The sequence below is a fragment of the Juglans regia genome, chromosome 7 (assembly GCF_001411555.2).
Source record: "Juglans regia cultivar Chandler chromosome 7, Walnut 2.0, whole genome shotgun sequence".
NCBI lineage: Eukaryota > Viridiplantae > Streptophyta > Magnoliopsida > Fagales > Juglandaceae > Juglans > Juglans regia.
The window spans coordinates 43,537,161-43,558,241 of record NC_049907.1 but is presented as its reverse complement, the minus strand read 5'-3'; the positions used below and the strand labels follow the sequence as shown (position 1 = coordinate 43,558,241).

Sequence of the window (21,081 nt, the reverse complement as noted above, 5' to 3'; positions counted from 1 at the left end):
ACAAAATATGTATACAGTAAGTGATCACCAATGATTATTTATATGGAACACATCCACATTCCAAATAAAAACCCTTGGTTGCAAGGACACAAGGATGGGGTCCAAAATGGGTTTAAGATTGAGAGACAACAATAGAGTCATTGTTGTTTTTAACACGCGCTCCTGAATAAACTGAAAAGTTTTTCTACATCACCGAAAAAAAGTTATACTCATTATTCTCATACTATACATCATACATAATTTTTTTCTTTTTTATTCTGCTAAATATGTGATGTGTGGATTATAAGTAGAAAAAATTAATTATTTTACAAAGAATAAAACAACAAAAAAATAAAATAAAATAAGTATGGTGTGTGAAGATGATGAATAGTAAAGTTCCAATCTCTTCCTTCCATAGTGCCTAGCCATAAAATAATTAGAATCTAAAATTAAGGATTCCCTTCTTTTCCTTTTAGTTAGAACTTATAAGAGAACTACCCATTAAGCAATTCAAACTAATGGAGTGTTTTCTTAATTGAAACGGATAACAATCCAACAAAATATTAAATAAATGAAGAGAAAAAGGTATTTTTAGAGTAGAAAAATATTAGTATGCCGTTTGAGTTTGTCCCCTCACTTTGATCACTCATGTATTTAAATTTTTTTTACGTAATGATTAAGAAAATGACTTTTTAGTGTATTGAAGTATTTTTTTTAAATATTAAAATGTTAAAAAATATAAAAAAATATATAAATATAAATATAAATTTGTGCTAGGCAACAAGCCCAACGGTCATTGCTGGACAGCAACCTAGCATGACTTTTTTAGAGTATGACTGAGTGAATGACCATAAGAAGGAGAGAAATGCTACTCCTCCAGATGGGGCTCCCCAATGGAGGCTCTCGACAATTTTTTTTTTTTTTTTAAATTAACAATTAAAAAAATATTTTTTTAATGATTTTGTAGTTTTTTTTAAAATATATAAAAATACACTGTCGGGAGCCCCCATGTGTGACTATAGATATACTCTTAAGGAGAAACTCATCGTAAGCGATGACACAAAATAATTTTATTAAAATTAGGACAACATGGCTCTAGTTGGATAGTGAAAGTGGTTATTCTCATCTCATTATTACAATTTTTTTAAATTTTTATACAAAATATAATAAACAATTCAACATTTTCAATTCAAAAAATAATATTATAGTAATATTTTATTCAAATTTCATCAACTCATCTCATTTCAATTATTTTAAGAAAAATTATATTTATAAACCTCATACATCACACACTATTATTTTTGTGATTTTTTTAATTTTGTTCTCTTATAAAAAATGTAGTATATGGATGATGAGTAGAAAAATTCAATTGTTTTAAAAAGAATAAAAAAAAAAAAAATTGTGGTGCGTGGGGCTTTATGAATAAGAATGCCCTTATTTTTAATTGAAACGAGTCGGGATTATTAATCCGCACTAACTTCCCCTCTGCAACCAACATCAACGACAGAAAGGGCAAGTTGCGAAAATTTGGAGTACATGTCGGCTGCAGCACTGCCTCAACTTACTCATAAGAAAAAAATTCAATCACCCAACAGATTCCAAATTGTTCTACTTTAAACTATATATTTGTTTAATGTCTGCGAAAAATAAATAATAAATAATAACAACAATGTTTTAAGAACCAGATTCAAGAGATTAGGATACATGGCTGATAATCGATCAGCATGTCCTATTTTTAAATTTTTATTTTTAAAGAAAGGTGAATTTGAGGATAAACATATCATTGATTAATTAGTTGATAGTGACTCATCCATCCTTGAACTCGACTCTTCATCTAATCAAGAAAAAACTATCAAACTTTCTGGATTATTGCCGTTGTTCTTACTTATAAATTTCGAATTATTTGGCAAATATAATTATATAAGAGAGATTTAATAAAAGGACAAAATGAATAGATTCCAGTTGTCATAAAGTTGGAACATTATTTATAACACAATAAACAATAATTATTTTTGGCATTGAATTGAAAGGAAAAAATGTCAATAGACAACCATTCTTCACTGACAAGCGCAGTCATGAATTAGAGGATCTTTAAAAATAAAATAAAAAAATAAAAAAAGTAAAAAACCTTCAGTGTCGTCAAAACAACATAGTTGAGCCAGCCAGCCAGCCCCTACACCATCAGTTGTGAACCCAATGAAGTATGAAGAAAGAAAAGGGAAAAGATTAGGAGGTTCACATGTCAGCCAAAATTCAAGCACTGTTGAGCTATGAATGACTACAAAGAGTAATCAACTCCTCTCAACCCCCTCCCAGCTATGTCTATGGTCAGCCAATCACCTAAAAATCTCGGCCTTTGTAAGGCATTTCCTGTAAAAGTGAAATACAAACTTCCATTAGTTGCCTAAGTCAAATCATATTCTGCGAGGCAGGGAAGTATACCAGATGTTTTAGAGAACACAACTCGCTCCGACACCGTCGTATGGCAGGATGTGCCAACATATCACATTTTTTTTTTTATGAATATCATATCACATGTACTAGAGAAGCATCACTTTAAGGTGGATCAACTTATTAAAAGTCAGGAGCATTGATTGATCGTTGAGAAATATTGAAATAGAAAAGATAACCCAGTGTACTTTTATCAAGGAAAAGCACTTTGGCCAATCATGCAAGTTCCTTTCCAAAAAACGCCACTACTTCAGGAAATAAAAGAATAGATAGGAGCAACGACAAAATAAAAAACACAAAACAAAAAGAATTTGCTTACAGGTTGGTAGTACACGACTTGCCTAGGGTGGCCAACAAGCATCTGTGGCCCATACTGCAAATAGAGAGAGATAAAGTAATCAATACCAAGAAGTTAACTTAAATACTAAGATTACACCTTCACAAGAATTTTATTTAGCCTCTCAAGTTCTGAATTATGTTGCACCTGAGGGCCATTAGCATGATAAAATGCTGGCGGTGATTGCATTGGAACCTGTGGATTAAATACAACAGGCTGGTGCCCAGGAAATGAGTGTCCAATCTGTTCACACAATGGAAGTTAGCAATAGGCACAAACATATGGAACCAAGAACAAAGAACAAATTTGCTATTAATGCCCATCCTACATAGTTTCAAAAATAAATTCTTCTATCTTAAAAGGGGAAACAGACAGATGCTTAGATTGCTTAACGTCATTAAATATGAAACTTTTTTTCCTGCCTGGCCGGCCACCGGGGTAGGTTTCAATAAGTATGCTTACTCCAATGCCCATTTGCATGCCAGGCATATGTGGTACGGCAGATACATTTGGTGGAAAATAGAATGAACCATCAGACACAGGGGACCGAGGCCTCACAGGCGTCTGGGATGGGACGAAACTCTTTGCATTAGGATTGAGCTTAAACTCCTGGTAACAAATGCGAAAAGAGATAGTGAGAAACATATCTTAATTAGCAAAAGAACAAAATGCACACGCACACACAAAATATGCACTTTATTAATAATACGATTTCAATATTTTTATTAATAGCAATGGTCGTGTCTCCTGTGCCCTAACGTCAACCAAGAAAGAGAAACATAGCCGATCCAATCAGTCAAACCTTAGCATGAGGATTGAGGGTTGACTTTTCAGAAGATAATGAGCCCATAGATGAACTTGGTGATAAACCAGGTCCACTAAAAACTGGGGCACCACCTACACCATCTGAACTGGAGGATGTAGAACCACCAGGTTGTCCACGAGAGTTTAGAGACTCTGTTTCTCCATGCATTTTGACAGATCCTACACCTTCAGACTGTTCACCAGATGAATTCATCTTTTCATGACCCTTCGATGGAACACCAGATGATGAAGCATAAGAAGCGACATTATGAGACAATCCTCCTAAATCAGAGCCATCTTTCTTCACATTCAGCAGTGACCGTGAATCTACATTGAACAATGTGCCATAGTTTACTATGTTTGAGATTGCAAAAGTAACCATTATGCAGTAACAGAAAATAGTATAGCTGATAGAAGGAAAAAGTCCAGTAAGCACCAAGAGCTGATTAAGGGCAGCTCCCTAATTATAAAAGAAATACCATAAACGGTAAATCCAGACAGCAAGGGCTAATTATTTTAAATAGTTGTCATTAATATATCAGGGGATTAGTTTCATTCTTCAACCATGAATCTATGTTAAACAATGTGACAGAGCTAACAGATAATGATTAGAACTATAGAAGAAACAGTATGAAGAAGATGATATGGTAAAAGAAGTTCAATAAGAGTAGGAACTTAGGTTAAAGGAAGATCCCCAGTGAAGAAAACTGATGTTAGAGTAAAAACTGAAACGTAAATCAAGACAGCAAGTCATTTTGATAATAAATACTAGATCAAAATATAGCCTAGTCCTTATTTATCTATCAGATTTAGTTCTTACCTCAATATCACTTCTAGACTGCCTTATACTCGTGTTTTTTATGACATGTTTTCCTTTACACATCCTTCAAACATAGGCATGGCGGTTAAATTATACACAATTCTTGCGAAAATTAAATATATGGAGACACGTAGTAAGCACGCCAAGGACCACAATTTTTATATTAATTTTTTTCATTTTTATTTAAATACTAAATTCACGTTCCTCCAAATATTTTAGTTATGTGAAAACAGCATAGACATGTACAAAAAAAAATACCAAATTAGTAATTGTTGTTTTTAGATTGATTAATAATATAGATAAAGGCAGCATTCGGTAGTTCTTAAAATTACAAGGACTAAATTGAGAAAATCAAGGAATGGAGTTAAAATCTAACATTGCTCAGAGACCAAAATCATATTTTGACCTAAATATGACATCCTATGAAAATTAGTTTCATGCTTAAAATATAAGTAGCCATATAAGAATAACTGCATGTGGAATTACTACTTGGCAGGCATATAAGCAAGAAGTTCAACTCACCCTCAGGCCTTGAAAATTGAGCATCATCAGCTAGCTGCATTAGTATAAATAGAAATGCAAAACACCCATGTTAAAAGCTACTAAAAGCAATCACAAGGCATCTCCAAGTTAACATGAGGAAATACACATTAGTTAAGGAATTTCAGCTCACCGTCTTCTTCTCTGCCAACTCCTGGGTGTTATTATTGCCTCCATGTTGTTCACTGACTGGATTATCCTGGATCCTGTAATTTTTAAATCAGAAAAAAATAGAAATTAATGCTTTGTATTTTGGAAACCTATTGTCATGAAGCTGTGCAGTCAATCTCTCGAGGAAACAAGAAATGAAGTAAAAAGCATATAAATGGCAAATATCAACAGAAACCTGTTTTCCCCATCTGAAGAAGTAAAGCTTTTAAAAGGAGGTTCAGAGGCCAATTGTTTAGCATGATCATAAGAACCAGAGCGGCATGAATCCAAGCTAGTACTTGATTGGGAAGACTGAGTTTGATCCTGCATGCCCAAAGCACGTCTTCCTTAAAGACATTATGGATGGCTAAGAACTACAAATATCTTTCGTAACTCTATATGACAACTACAAAACAGGAAGGAAAACAAAGCAAGCTATTGCTGTATCAGATTATGATGCCCATGATGAACTTCAATTTATTCAAGATAGGATGGCATCAGAACCTGAGGTTTCCTCTGCATCATACAAATGTCAAGAGAGTACTTGCTGGAAAATTTTCATAAGCTTTGTTTTCTTGCAAACTGAAAATGTTACTTTGATATTATAGAAAACTAAACCTAAACCATTAAAGGGGTTAGACTAGCGCAAACTACTTATTACCAAAACATGTAAAATATAACTGCAATTCATACAAAAGCTCATAATAAGACCGGTGGACCAAAATTAAAGCTTATGTCCAGAAATTTGAAAATCTGTAGCACGTTTGCTGAGAGGATTGGCTCTTAGAGGTTTTTTTTTTTTGAAAAATAATATTGACTACTACTCCCAAGATTTAGATTTGTTTTAATTACAGTACTTGTGTTTTAAGATTCCGATGAGGTACTATTTCTGGGTTACCCAAGTCATTAAGTGCTTACATTGGATATTTAGTCGTTCTAGAATCAAGTATTGGAGTCAAAATATTTAGATTTGGAGTTCCAAGTCATATTACAGATTTTATTTCTACGTCATATTAGAGAATTTACAGGGTACTCGTGTCTAATGGAGGTTGAGATATCATGCAAGTGGAATATCATAACCTGCCCCAGAAAAGAAACACAGCACCCACAGATAAGTGGAGGTTGATAGCAACATAAAATACAAACACCCATCTAATGATGGGTCCACCGATCATCAACTGATTACTATACCAAGTATAAATGATCAAAACATAGTTATATTAAACAGCTAATCAAGATGGCTTGTTTGACAGAAGATAGTGATAAGGAACTACCTTAAAGGAAGAGCTTGAAGATGTCTGAGCTCCATCACTGTTTTCCCCAATAGTCAAATCAGTGGACCTCTTAATGTCAGAACCAGAACCGCCAAAGGTCTCATTATTGCATGAATCTATCAATATAGCCTCATGTTCCTCATACCCACTATCTTCAACCCCCTTACCCCTATAGACAGAAGAGAATCTAGTCTCCTCATCAATCTCAAAATCTCTGGGTAAGGAAATGCCTCTCTCCTGTTGGAACAAATGAACAAATGCAAGGAATTTGGTGGGGCCAATAGAGAAAGAAAAAAGTTCTTAAGAGGCAGCAAATGAAGCTTGAGTAACTCACCTCTGCTAAATGAAGATCTTGAGTTTCCTCGCCCTCAATTTCTCGTGCTATTCTTAAAGCTTTCTTTTCCAGCTCCTCCATCTTAGGACCTCTCTCAAGTTTTGTGGTATAAAGTTCCTCATCAAATGTGCTTTTTACTCCAAATAATGTTTCATTAGTTTCAAACTGATCCCAACCCCTAAGAAAAAAACCATACAAAAATCATCAGTAACCACAAAACGAAATTGTTAAAAACCACATGAAAAGTTTCAAAAATCCAGGAATGCTCTAAAATTTGAATATTCATCATGATACCGACCACTGCTCAAGTATGCCTCATTCCAATTATTGAGTAAAGCGATGTTACTTTGGAACATTTTGTGCTATCAAAAGCCGTTGTAGTGCCTATACCCAACAATCAAATCATATTGCTCCCTCTAACAAGGGCAATGACTAGCCAGATAGTTCTGCTTTCTCTTATTAAGCAGTAACTTTGAATGAATGAAGTATGGAAACATACAAAAGGAGGAAGATATATAAATCCATGCATTTAGATGTATGTGTGTGCGTGTGCAAACATATGGCTTGTATTCTTTAAACTGGTGCACTCAATAGAAATCTGATTGACTCTTATTTTTCCATTAGAAGGTCCTCTAATATATGTTCTACATTACTCCATGTGAATGCACCACTATGAAAAGTTCTTAATGCTAGTTGAGTGCCCAGTTCTCCAATAAATTGGCCAACAACAACACCTACAGCTTCTCCCATCCCCCAAAACGGGGGGAATTTACAGAATAATTTCAAGTTGAACAATTCCTAATCAATCTAAACGGGGTCGTCATAAATGGAGAATAAAAAATGTAACAGGTTTGATGCCACAAATAAAAAGGAATAAAAAAAATTATTGCTAATAAAAACAAAATGTTTTAGCATTTGATCCTACTAAGGTAGAGAAGTTATTAGAACTGTGGAACAATTACCAAGATATTTGGAGAAAGAAATATTTAACATAACAACCTATTCCAATGGCCATCAAATATATTTTCCAGTTCAGGGTGTTGAGGGCAATCTTTATCAGGGACCCATGGTTCAAGTTCTCTATCCGACTCCAAATATCGAGATTGTGATATGGAGGAGTCCAGCATAATCTCCTGCTGTTTTTCAACTTGGACTTCGTGCGATAACTCCTCCCTGGTTACAGACACCCCCTACAAACATCGAGATTCAACCAATTAGAAAGATAAATATAAGTTTAGCCACTTCATCTAACACGACAAAAATTTCCCCACTCTTGCAACAATCTTGATCATCTCCTTGCTATAATTTATAACAAACTATTCGGAAATTTAACATTACAACTGCATAATCAACCAGTAGAATCATGAGCGGAAACAACATTTGAGATTACAGAACAGAGTTTCAAATACAGCTATACAAGAATGCAGCAGAACCTTTGCAGAAACTTGTACAAGCTCCTTGGCAGGTATAATTAAAGTCTTTGAAGGAGCCTTGCTAACAGACTCTGCAGTAGCCTTCAGCCCTCGTAAAGAACAATCCTTTTTCATGCGTGCCATTTTCAAGATGACTCCTGAGAGTTACCAGCAAGTGAATGTTAAATACATTTGAAAGGAAATTGGATGTGTTTTATTTTATTAAAGATGTCAAAGAAAACTAGGAATTGGATCCATTTACAACCCTAAAACTCAAAAGCATAAAAGTATCATACCAAAATCTTTTTCAGAGTTTGTTGCATGAAATATTCCAGTGTATATAGATCCATCTTTAACCTGGACTTCCACTTGATGCCCAATAAGACATGTTGTTATATATACTATTCGGTCAAGTGAAGGACCTCCGCTGCCAAGTTTGCTACCAGTCATTGCCCCTGTACCATCAACTCAGTAAGGAGAATGTTATCTGAACTGAACACAATACAGGTCATAGATGTTCACCCGCGTTTGTTGATCTGCTGGGATTTGATTTCCCAGACTGCAACTTATTCTCCAACCTAGTGCCTACTTCTCTATCACCTCTTCGACGGCCAAAACCATTAGCAGATAATTTATGTTGTACAGTTTGTTGCATATTCATCCTCAGCAACAGCCTTCACCAATGACAGAAATCTGAACCCAATACAAGTTATTCTACTACAATAAAAGGAGCATAATAATGGTGAAACACGAAGCATGTGAACTAAAAGAACAACGAAAGCCAGACCAATTTGATGCGATTTGAATACAGCAAGAAATGGAAGTAAATGCTCCAACTGTGGTTCCTGAACAAAGATCAGATAAAATATCTCTCAACTTACTCCGTAGAGGAAACTAATAAGTACGGGCAGAAGGAGGATCTCCATTCAGATATAGCAAGTAAACACAGTTTCTAAGAGGTAGCACTACAAAACTACATTATTACCATACTCTTGGATGAAGTTAAAAGAATCCCTTATATAGACAACATACTGCACTGTCAAAGCCCATTAGAACACAACACTCCTGTAGATCTTTTTACCACCTATTTCACATAAAAATTTCCCAGCGCTCGTGAAATTTAAGCCCAAAAACTCATTACAAATCTTCAAATCATGGTTGGAATATAAATTTATACATCCAGGATATCTGCAACTTACTCAAGCACAGACAACCTGATTCTCTCCAAGCTGACTACAGAAATCAGGTGTCTACTGCAAGGCCTTTATCTTCAACTACCTCATGCTCCTTTATGAAAGTATAATGAAACCTAATACGGTCTTTTTGTAGTCCTAGAGTGTCTGTCGTGCAAGCGTTAGTGTTACTTCATTTCTTTCTGCCTATATAAAGGTTTGATACCTTGATATGCACCTAAAGAAAGAAAAATTGGCCTCAACCAAATATTCCTTCCCAAATAAAATGTAACAAATGGGTAAGACCACCCATTTCCGTAAGTTTGGAGTACCTCCACAAAAAATTGTTTAACGAAGGCTTCTATCACCAGAAAACCCACAATCAGCTCATCTTAAGCGACTAAATCTAAGTGATCACCTTCCACTTGCTCCTTAATTCTAAAAAAAAAAAAAAATTACATAAAGCAACATCATTAATTTCATCTTAACAAACGACTGTAACATTTGCAATGGGAAAGATGAATATGCCCACAACCATTGCTTTTGAAAGTCAGTAAACTTGCCAATGATCGTCTTCCTTCACAACAATTACTAATGCAATGGGATATCCTCATCAATACCAGGAGTCCTCCCTCCATCACTCCTGCCAACCCCCAACCCCTTTTCCCTGCTCACATACTCATCCACATCAACTAAACCTTTCTTTATAGGTACCCTCTGACACAACAAGAATGTTGCTCCAAAGTCCAAAGCACAAAAAAGGAAAATAAATTTTAATTTTTCAAGATTAAAAAGAAAAAATTGATGGATTTGCATTTCAGTAAGTTAGTTTGATAATTAAAATTTTCAAAGTAGTCCCTCCACTGTTGATATAGACTCGAAGGTAGGCCTGAAATTTGCTTTCTTTATCTGGGCAGGAATTGCTTCTTCTGATTGAGTGCTTTATTACTTACAGGGTAAACTAGTTTTTCAACTAATTACAATTTATATACCAAACTATAAAGAATATTTAAGTAAATTTCTCTACCTCTGGATTTTCATCTCTCTTTTTCTTAGGAAACAAAAAGAATACCACACGACAAAGTATAAACTAGGGTTGCTTTTGAGTCCCATTTCAGAAATTTCCATGTCCAACAACACAGGTTGTCAGACACAATTCCCTTAAATGGACATGGAGATATTGCCAAACACATCTTCTTAAATTCATAGGTGAGAGAACACATCTTAACCTATTATTAGGTCCATGCCGAGTGAAGAGAACAAGGAGTAAAAAAAGGCATAATGTAGTTCATTTGAAACAACTTCCTTCAAAAAGAACAGAGTAAAAAAATGATATTCTGTTTATCATTTGAAATTACTTCCTTAGTGAAAGAGGCATCATACATTTGCACATATACAGGCTCCTAAAAGTTTCAACTGGAGTACACATGCATGCACATATATACATACATGTACATGGGGAGAGTGTAAATGATGCCCGATCCAGGATTTTTACTTTTTAAACAAGATTCTAAAGGCACAATGATATGATATACCCCAACCCGAAGACAATAAAAAAATCATCATTCCTGTAAAATGCCTGCTCAGCATCTGCTAGCGACAGTTAAATAGCTCATTAATATGCAAAGGTATAGTTCATTTACGGAAACAAGTGGATACCTTTTTTTCTGATGAGAGCTACCCACTAGGAGCTCCTTGATGTTGCAGTAACACCTCTATCATGAAGAAAAAAAATACAGCTTTATTCGTCAAAGAAAACCAAGCTATTACAGCACCCAACGCCTAAAATCATAGAACACACCTACCTTTTTTCTGATGAGAGCTACCCACTAGGAGCCCCTTGATGTTGCAGTAACACCTCTCTCTCTCTCTCTCTCTCTCTCTCTCTCTCTCTCTCTCTCTCTCTCTCTCTTGTGTCTGTGTGAATGCATACATATATTTTATATTTTATTAAGTATATACAGCAATAAATTATCCTATAATGATCACATTTGAAGGCACGAAATGTAAACTGAAACCTATAGTTAAGCAAGCCCACAGAATCTGTTTCACTTAATTGCCTAAGAAAAACGGGTGTATTACGTATTTTTTTACTTGCAACCAAACAGGAGAGAAAGTTAAAAATCAAATAAACTCTACCGTAAAAGGAAATTGAGAAGAGAAAAATAAAAAACTTGAAAGAATGATCACTTCTTACCTAAAATAATAGCTAAAAGCCAATCTAATCTAAAGGTGCTTTGATGCCGCTGCTCCGATTTCGACTCGGAAAGTTAGGGTTAGGAAGAGGAAGAAAGTTTAAGGATCAGAAAGCCGAATCACAAGGTAATACGAGATCGAGTGGGGAGGTGAGGTGAGAGCGATGGAGGGGTGGGGAGAGAGAGGGTCTCGGTCTCGGCTTGATCGAGGGAAGGGCGAAGAGTAATTATGATTTGGAAGAGCTGTGAAAAGCAGGGAAAGCGCTGGGCGAGAGAGATGTTAAATTTGTAAGGACTGGTTTGGTCAGAGTGTAACACAAAATTTAACTATCTTTTATCTTATTTAATATAATTATTATAATTTTTTAAATTTTTACATAAAATATAATAAATAATTTAATTTTTTTAAATTTTAAAATAAAATAATATTATAATAATATTTTATTTAATTTTTGATAAAATATTTTATCTCATCTTATTTAAATTACGTAGCCAAACTAGACTTAAATGAATTGGGTGGAGCGATTTGGAAAGGGCAAGTGTATAATAAAAATTAGAAGTTGGTTTCTCATTAAAAGAACCAAAAATCCAATCCCCTCTTTCATGTATAAAAAATAATAATCTACTTAATACAATTATTTTTATAATAATTTATATAATTATATTTTAAATTTGTAAAAAATATAATATTTTATAAATATACTCATGATTTAAAATAGAATTGTAAAAAGGTTGTATATCATTTTCTAAATTTTATTAGTTTACCCCAGTTGTTTTCGTGCATTTTAAATAATTATGTGTATAAAATGCTTAAACTCTAAATTATATAAGTTTGAAATATACATCAATATGTCTTGACGTGAGAAATTGGATTGTAAAGTTTTATTTTTTTATATTTTAAATAATACTTAATGTCTCGTATTAAGTCGCATCAAGTTCATTTTTATAAGATTTTTGTATTAATCTAATGAATCTTATTTTATGTATGTTAGCGACTTAAATAAACAATCATAACATAAGCGTAACTAAAGGCAACTAAATTTATAATGAAGAGTAAGATTATTTCAAAGCAAAATTAATTGTTTAGATAGACACTTGTATATCTTTGCTTACTTGTTTTATAATTAACTAATGCAAGTACGTTCTTCCATTGAAAATGAATTTTAATTGTTTTTTTAATAATGTTTTTAAAAAAATGAATATATATTGATAAAATTCATCAAAATAAAAGTAAGAATACAAGATGGACATTCCTCCATCTGTGTAGAGTCCTCTTCTAACTGTAGTACACTTGTTTCAAAAAAAAAAAAAAAACTGTAGTACACTCTTGGCTAAACAATGAGCCACTTCCCTTCTATCATGCTTTAACTTCCCATCTCTCAAAAAATATAATTTTAATTTTACAATTTTAATTAAACAATGAATTTTAATTTTACAAGACTACTATTCATTTAATTTATAGGTGCAAAAATAGTTATAAAAGAGGTATAGATTGATCGTTTTCCCTTTTTATTTTAAATCTGGATAAGATAAGCATTAGTTATTTTTAGTAAATAATAATAATATGTTGTAAAATTAAAGAAAAGTAATAAGATAATTGAAATTCCATAATGTCTTAAACTAGTTTTTCGATAACTAAATATTATTTCTCTCAATTTCCTTGTCGTGTGTTTACAACAAGGCTTATCGAGACGCCCTTTTTATAAGCATGAGAGGATACATGATATTAAATTAATACATGAACTTAAGAAATGATAATACATGAATTAATGAGATATGTGGATATGAGAAATAGGAATATATGAATGTGTAAGAATTCTAATGGTCATCCATCAAATACATGGAATGTATTTTACTACATTCATGTATTTACAACATTCACATTGGATGATCATATACAAAGAATATGTCTCGCTAAAACCTTGTCAAATAAAACTCAGTAGGAAAAACTTATCGCGAATGAAAAAAAGCACAATACTCTAACGTGTCTCTGAATGCCTTATGATTCTCTCATTAAAACCTCACAAAAGAAAACTCTATGGAAAAAATCTCAGCGAAGGAAAAATATTACAATTCGGATAATAATTTACTCTCATTATAAGTATGAAGAGCTTCAATTGTTCGTAATGAAATATCATTGAACCGTCGCATTCTAATATTGTGTACCAATTTTTTGAATGTTGTAGTTGGTAAAGTTTTAGTGAATAAGTCTGTCAAATTATTACTCGACTGTATTTTATTGACATCAATGTTGCCCCATTTTAAAGCTCTTGTATATAAAAGAATTTTGGTGAAATATGTTTGGTCCTATCACATTTGATGTAGCCTCATCTTATTTGCCTAATGCATGTCACATTATTTTCATATAATATTGTTGGACTACTTTTGATTGTGGGTAAACTACACTTTTATTGAATATGTTGAATTACTGATCTTAACAAAATGTATTTACGACTTGTTTCATAAATTGCAATAATTTATGAGTGATTCGAAAAAGTAACAACTATTGTTTGTTTGATAGATTTCTATTAAATAGTTGTGCCTCCATATGTAAATAGATATCATGTTCAAGAACATCCTTTATAAGGATTAGATAGACAACTTGCATATGCATATCCAATTAATTGCGAGTTTAATTCTTTTGGATAAAATAATCATATGTAGATCGTACCACAAATATAACGTAAAACATGTTTGACCCCATTTTAATGCTTTTGAATTGGTACAGAATTATATCTTACTAGTAAGTTGACTGAAAATACAATATCAAATATTGTACAACTTGTAATATATATTAAAGTATAAATTGCACTAAAGTATAGTACTTCAGGATCAATAATTTATTCATCTTCCCCTCAACGTTGAAAATGATTTTTTTCTATATCAAGTGATCGAATAATTATTGGAGCACTCAAATGGTGAGCTTTATCCATATAAAAGTACTTCAATAATTTTTCTGTATATGTAGACTGAAAAACTAAAACTCCATCTGAAAAATGTTCAATTTGCAGACTAAGACAAAATTTGGATTTTCCAAGATCTTTCATTTCAAATTCATTTTTCAAATAAGTTGCAGTTTTTGTGAGCTCTTCAGGAGTCCCAATGAGATTTAAGTTGTCTACCTATAATGCAATAATTACAAATCCAGACTTCGACTTCTTAAGAAAGCACATAGACAAATTGGATTATTCTCAAATCCTTCATTCAATATATATTCACTAAGACGATTGTACCATATGAGTCCGAATTGCTTTAGACATAGAATGATTGTTATAGATTGATAGAATAAATGCAACCAAGTTTTGAATTATATGCTCTAGGCATTTTATATCCTTCAGATATTTTCATGTATATATCGTTATCTAGTGATCCATATAAATATGCAATAACCACGTCTATTAAATGCATATCCAAACTTTTAATTACTACCATGCTAATAAAAAATCTGAATGTAATTGAATCTATTACGAGAAAATATGGTTCTTTATAATCAATATCAGTTTTCTATGAGAAATCTTATGCAAAAAGTCGTGTTTTATATCTCACGATTTCATTTTTCGCATTACGTTTACGTATAAATACTCACATATATCTAACAGGCGTTACATATTTAGGTGTTTGGACTACAGGTCCAAATATTTCACGTTGTGCAAGTGAATTCAATTCTGCATGAATTGCATTTTTTTCATTTTGGCAAATATTTCTATGTCGACATTCTGCTACAGTTTGTGGTTTAATTTAATCATTAGTTCTTGTAATGTCAATGGCAACTGTAAGACCTCATTTAGATAGTGAAAATATTTCATCTTATCTCAACTGATCATTACAAATTTTTCAAATTTTTACACAAAATATAATAAATAATTCAATTTTTAAAAATCTCAAAACAATAATAATATTAAAAAAATATTATAATAATATTTTATTCAACTTTCAAATCAACTCATCTCATATCAACTCACTATCCAAACGGGATCTAAATGAAAATATGTTGTCAATAACAATTTTATTTCTATTGCACAATTCTCCTGATATTCTTTTTCAGGATATTGAAAGTTTGAATCGATCAATTGATTTTGTTGCCTGTTTTGTAGGTATGACTTTTTCAGGAATACCAATTTCTTTTTTCTTTTACTCTTCTCTTTCGATGAATTTTTTCATTTGTACTAATAGGTCTTCTACACTTCAGACATGTCTTAAATTCATATGAGATTTTATTATTTTCTTATTATCAGTAAATGTATCTGATAATTGATTCACAATACTTTACAAATGAATAATCCTTTAAACTTCCAATTCACATTGATTTGTATGAGGATCAAGATGAGATAATGTTTAAGCATTCAATGTTATTTCTTTTTGCACTCCATACACATTTTCTTCTCTTAATGGTATGAAAATTGTTTCATCGAAATGACAATTTTTGAAACGTACATTAAAAATATCACTAATTAAACGTTCAAAATATCTAATAATAGAATGAGAATCAAGACCAATAGAAATTTCAAGTCTCATTAAGGGCCCATCTTTGTGCGTTTTGGAGGTACAAACGAAATATAGACAGCATAACAAAAAATACGAAGATAAAAAATATTTGGTAATTAACCAAAAGCAAGTTGCAATGGGAAGTGTTTATTATAGGTAGTTGGTCTAATTTGAACTAATAATGCAGCATGTAAAATTGCATGTCTCTTAGGAAAAATATGTAGTTTTGTTCTCATAATCAAATGTCTAGCAAATAATTGTAGTCATTTAATAAATGATTCAGCCAAACCATTCTAAGTATGTACATGGGCAACTGAATGTTCAATAAGAATTTCTATTGACATGCAATAATCATAAAAAACTTGAGATGTAAATTCTCCTGCATCATACAATATGATGAACTTGATTGGATAATTAGGAAATTGAGCTTGTAATCTAATTAATTGTGCAAAAAGTCTAACAAATGCAACATTATGAGTTGAGAATAGACAAACATGTGACCACCTACTTAATGTATTTATTAAGACCATAAAATATCTAAATGGTCTACATGGTGGATGTATTAGTGTTGTATTTTCAGACATCTCACAAACAAATACTCAAAGAATCAAATTAACGTAACTAGTTATAATATGCAATTAATATTGAACAACAGAAAATCAAAACGCCAAGAAAATATATGATTAATGTGATCGGTTTAGTTTTCTATTTTAAACACGTTAGAAACCAGAAATCACAGTATATACTCATGCAAAATCAAAATAAAAACAAAAATAATAATAAAATATAAAATCACAAGAAATTACATGGTTTGACCCTAATAGTCTACATCCATGGTAGGAACAATTTATGAGTTTTTATTTTTGAAGAATGCATCAAAACTTGAGTTTACAATTACTTACAACCGTTGATCATCGCACAAAATATGGATTGGTTTCCTTATATTATCCTTTAACGAAACAACACCATAAAACACACTTAATCATCTCCTCAAACTCCAATTTGATATTGGTAAGTCTAGGGTTTGAAAACCCCTTCCGTTTCTCTCCCAGGATCGTGGCTTCAATTTGGTAAAGTGACTTGCACTTTGTTATTCACGAACGCACACTTGCTTTATATACAAGTACATATTTACAAGTTTGCCATTAATCAAATATTACAAAACTGTCATTAACCTATTTACAAAAGTGTCATTACTGAAATATAAATATAATGACAACAATGTCGGGCTCCATAAACGATATCTTCATATACACTCATTCGCTTTTAAAAACTTGACACATCATCAACAAATTTTCACCTTAACAAGTCTTTTATCATTGCAAAGTGATATTCTTTTTCCTCTAAACTGTTTCTGCAAAGTAATAGAAACTCTAATAGCTCCCCATACTAATCAAATTTAGGCAATGCCTAAATTTGATAGCTAGTAGGAATTTTGTCATCATATCATAAGGGTTTTTCTCAGTTTGAATCTTTTATAATTTAGCCTCTCTAGATGCTATTACATCCCTTACAAAATGAAGTCGAATATCTATGTTTAAACCTTTCGTGGTATATTGAATTTTTGGCAATATGAACTATGATAACCCTTTTAAATATGCCTAACTCATGTGAAAAACCATTTAACCACATAGCCTCATTTATTGCTTCTGTCATAGCAATATATTCAGTTTTAGTTGTTAATAAAGCAACTACAGATTGTAAATTCGCTTTCCAACTAATAGCTCATTCAAATGCTGTAAATATATACCCAGACAATGACTTTTTGGTATCCAAATTAGCAGCATAGTTAGAATCCACAAATCCCTCTAACTCACTACCCTATTGCACATCCCTTCCAAGCCTCAAAACTAGACATTGTGTTCCAATTAAATATTGTAATACCCACTTCATAGCATGCCAATGTGGCTTACCAAGGTTACTCATAAACCTACTTACCATGCTAACAACACAAGTTAAGTCAGGTCTAGAGCACACCATAGAATACATGATGCTTCCCACCATGCTTGCAAAGGATATACCTTGCATAAATTTAATATCTTCCTCAGTTTTAAGAGCTTGATTTATGGACAATTTTGAATGTTGTCTTATTGGTGTGCTAACAGATTTTAAATTAAACATACCAAACTTGTTGGGGATCTTGGTGATATATTTTTTCTGAGATAGATAGAGAAGTCTTCTTTTCCTATCTCTAACTATTTTCATACCTAATATCATCTTAGCTGACCCAGGTTCCTCAATCTCAAATCATGTTTTCAATATATACTTGACTTCCTCCATTAGATTGGCATCCCTACATGCCCTATATGCTATAAGCATGTCATCTACATACAAGAGTATGTAGATAATGTGGTTCTCGAAATGTCTAAAATATACATAGTTATCATAATGATTCATTTTAAACCTATTGTCCAACATATGAGAGTCAAATTTTTTTTACCATTACCTTGGGGACAGTTTAAGTCCATATAATGAATTTTTAGTTAAACATACATGATCAATGTTTGACTCATTTACATAACCCTCAGGGGATTGCATGTAAATAGTCTCATCTAGTTCACATGCAAAAAAACTATTTTAACATCTAATTGCTCCAAGTGTAAATCTTCATAAGTAGTATAGGATAGAATTAACCTTATTGAACTATATTTAACAACAGGTGAAAAAATTTCATTAAAATATATCCCTTCCCTTTGAGTGAATCTCTTTGCTACCGGCCTTTGTACCTAGGACTTTCAACTCTTGGTATGCCCTATTTCCTTTTATATATACATTTAGACCCTACCAGTTTAGTCTTTTCAGGCTTAACAACCATTTCCTAAGTATGATTATTTTTCAAAGAATCAATTTCCTCATTCATGACCTGTACCCATTTATGTTCAATACTTTCCATGACTTCCTTGTAAGATTTAAAATCTATTTCTACAACTTCATTTGCTATGATCAAAGCAAAAACAGTTAGGTCAGCTTGACCATACCTCTTGGGGGTTTTTATAACCCTCATTTTTCTATCCCTGACCAAGTTATATGAACTAACTCCACCTTGGTCCCTATCACCTAAAGTCGAAGTTTGAGTCTTAGCATCCTGACCTTCTGATTTTCTCAAATTATTGTCAGGTTGTTTCACCTCAAGATGTATCTTCTCAGGATTAGTATCATGAGTGGGTTCAAGTGTTTTAGTTTTAACCCAAGCCATTTTATTTTTATTAAAGACTACATCTCTACTAATGATACATTTTGATATTCCTGGCTCATCAATCCATAATTTGTATATTTTTACTCTCTCAGGGTACCCTACAAAAATACATTTCATAGCCATTGGTTCTAATTTGTCAGTTCGGGTGTGAGCATAAGCAACACACCCAAACATCTTCAAGTAGTCATAGTTAGAAGATTTTTTATTCCACATTTCTTGAGGAGTCATAAACCTTATGGCTGAAGAATGACTCATATTAATTAAATGGACTACAGTTGTGGCAACTTCAGCTTAAAAAGACTTAAGAAGTCATGAGTTTTACAGTAAGCATCTAACCTTTTCCAATATGGTCCTATTCATTCTTTCGGTTAAACCATTCGTTGAGGGGTTTTCCTTATTGTTTTATGCCTAGTCATACCCTCATTCTGACAGAACTGAATGAATTTACTTGAGAAATATTCAAGCCCATTATCAGTTCTTAATTTCTTAACCTTCATTCCTTATTGAGTTTCTACCAATTTCTTCTATTCCTTGAATTTATTAAAAGTGTCACTCTTATTTTTAAGAATGTACAACCACACTTTTTTAGAATAGTCATCATTTATAGAGAGGAAATAACTTCCCCTCCATATGAGTTGACCCTAGCTGGACCCCAAAGGACAAAGTGCACATAGTTTAGGGTTTGTTTTATAGTGTGAGTGGCTGTTTTAAAACTTATCCTTTTTGCTTTCCCAAGGATGCAATCCTCACAAAAAGGTAAATTTTTCAGTTTTTTCTCACCTAGCAAATCTTGTTTATGAATTTCCAAAAGTCCCTTGTGACTCACGTGATCTAACTTTTTGTGTCATAGAACAACTCTATCCTTACCCTTATCTAGGATAAAATAAACCTCACCTATAACAGTTTTCCCAATGAGGGTATACAAGTCATTTTTAATGACTCATTTCATCAAGATAAGTGAACCCTTATCAACCCTCAAAGATCCAAATTTAGATTTAAAAGTGTATTTGGATTGGTCTAACACACCTAGTGAGATTAGGTTATTTTTTAATTTAGGTATGTATCTAACCTCAGTTAAGAGTCTTTCAATACCATCATGGAGCCTTAGTCTCACCGACCTTATACCCTAGATTTTACAAGACTTATTATTGCCAAGCATCACAAACCCCCCATCTAAACTGGTGAAAGTTTCAAACCATGTTTTATTAGGACACATGTGAAAAGAACATCCTAAATCAATGATACGTTCTTTTTCTGAATCAATTTCGGACACATTTAGAACCTCGACACTCTCATACCCATCACTCACAACCGAGGTATCCCCTCTTCCTTAAACTCATTTCCTGTGTTAGATTTCTTATTAGGACAATCTCTTTTGAAATGTCCCTCTTTATGACACAGGAAGCAATTTAATTGCTTCTTTTTAGACTTAAACCTACCCCTCACATTGTTTTTACTATTCTTTCCCTTTTGACCTATTTTTTAAGCTCTCCCCCTCACAGTCAAGCTTTCCCCAGCTTCAGATTTTATTTTAGATATGGCTTGTAATTCCCTGAAATGTAATACGACCTGAACCTCATCTAAGGTCAATGTTTCTCTCCCATACATCATGGTCTCTTTCAAACTAGCATAAGAATTATCCAGATAACTCAACAATAAAATTGTTTGATCTTCTTCGTCAATTTTAATATCAATATTAGCCAACTCTAAAATAATTTTATTAAAAGCATCTAGATGGTAAGAAATCGATATACCTACGAATATCTTGAATATGTAGAGCTTTATTTTGTTGTATAGTTTGTTGGCCAGAGATTTTGTCATGTAGAGGCTCTCTAATTTCAGCTAGATTCTAGTAGCGGTGTCTTCGTTGACTACCTCTCTCAGAACTTTGTCTTTGAGAGAAATAAAGAGTGCGTTGTGAGCCTTCCTCAA

General features: G+C 32.7%; 1 protein-coding gene across 7 annotated transcripts; it reads right to left on the bottom strand.

Annotated features, from left to right (window-relative positions):
• Window positions 1–1,919: 1,919 nt before the first annotated feature.
• On the bottom strand, window positions 1,920–11,763 carry LOC109002000 (polyadenylate-binding protein-interacting protein 3-like). 7 transcript variants are annotated; one of them, XM_035692063.1, is made up of 18 exons: window positions 11,471–11,763; window positions 11,079–11,157; window positions 10,933–10,988; window positions 8,889–8,946; window positions 8,624–8,794; window positions 8,398–8,556; window positions 8,123–8,259; window positions 7,689–7,879; window positions 6,690–6,867; window positions 6,356–6,592; window positions 5,278–5,405; window positions 5,065–5,137; window positions 4,914–4,947; window positions 3,570–3,898; window positions 3,230–3,376; window positions 2,915–3,010; window positions 2,750–2,803; window positions 1,920–2,349 (listed from the first exon to the last, which is right to left on the bottom strand). In XM_035692063.1, exons 5-18 carry the CDS (start codon window positions 8,760–8,762, stop codon window positions 2,320–2,322), a joined length of 1,932 nt encoding a protein of 643 aa, XP_035547956.1. In that variant the 5' UTR covers window positions 8,763–8,794; window positions 8,889–8,946; window positions 10,933–10,988; window positions 11,079–11,157; window positions 11,471–11,763; the 3' UTR covers window positions 1,920–2,319. The 7 variants fall into 7 exon arrangements, with proteins under 7 accessions (XP_035547956.1, XP_018835088.1, XP_018835093.1 ...); XM_018979543.2 differs by having other exon boundaries at window positions 11,079–11,133; XM_018979548.2 differs by lacking the exon at window positions 8,889–8,946 and having other exon boundaries at window positions 11,079–11,133.
• Between the last annotated feature and the right edge of the window lie 9,318 nt (window positions 11,764–21,081).

Coding starts and splice junctions, on each gene's coding strand:
- LOC109002000 (XM_035692063.1), bottom strand. CDS start 8,762: ATGAATATGCAACAAACTGTACAACATAAATTATCTGCTAATGGTTTT. Junction 4,948..5,064: donor AGTTGGCAGAGAAGAAGACG/GTGAGCTGAAAT, acceptor ATACTAATGCAG/CTAGCTGATGATGCTCAATT. Junction 2,350..2,749: donor AAGTCGTGTACTACCAACCT/GTAAGCAAATTC, acceptor TCACTTTTACAG/GAAATGCCTTACAAAGGCCG.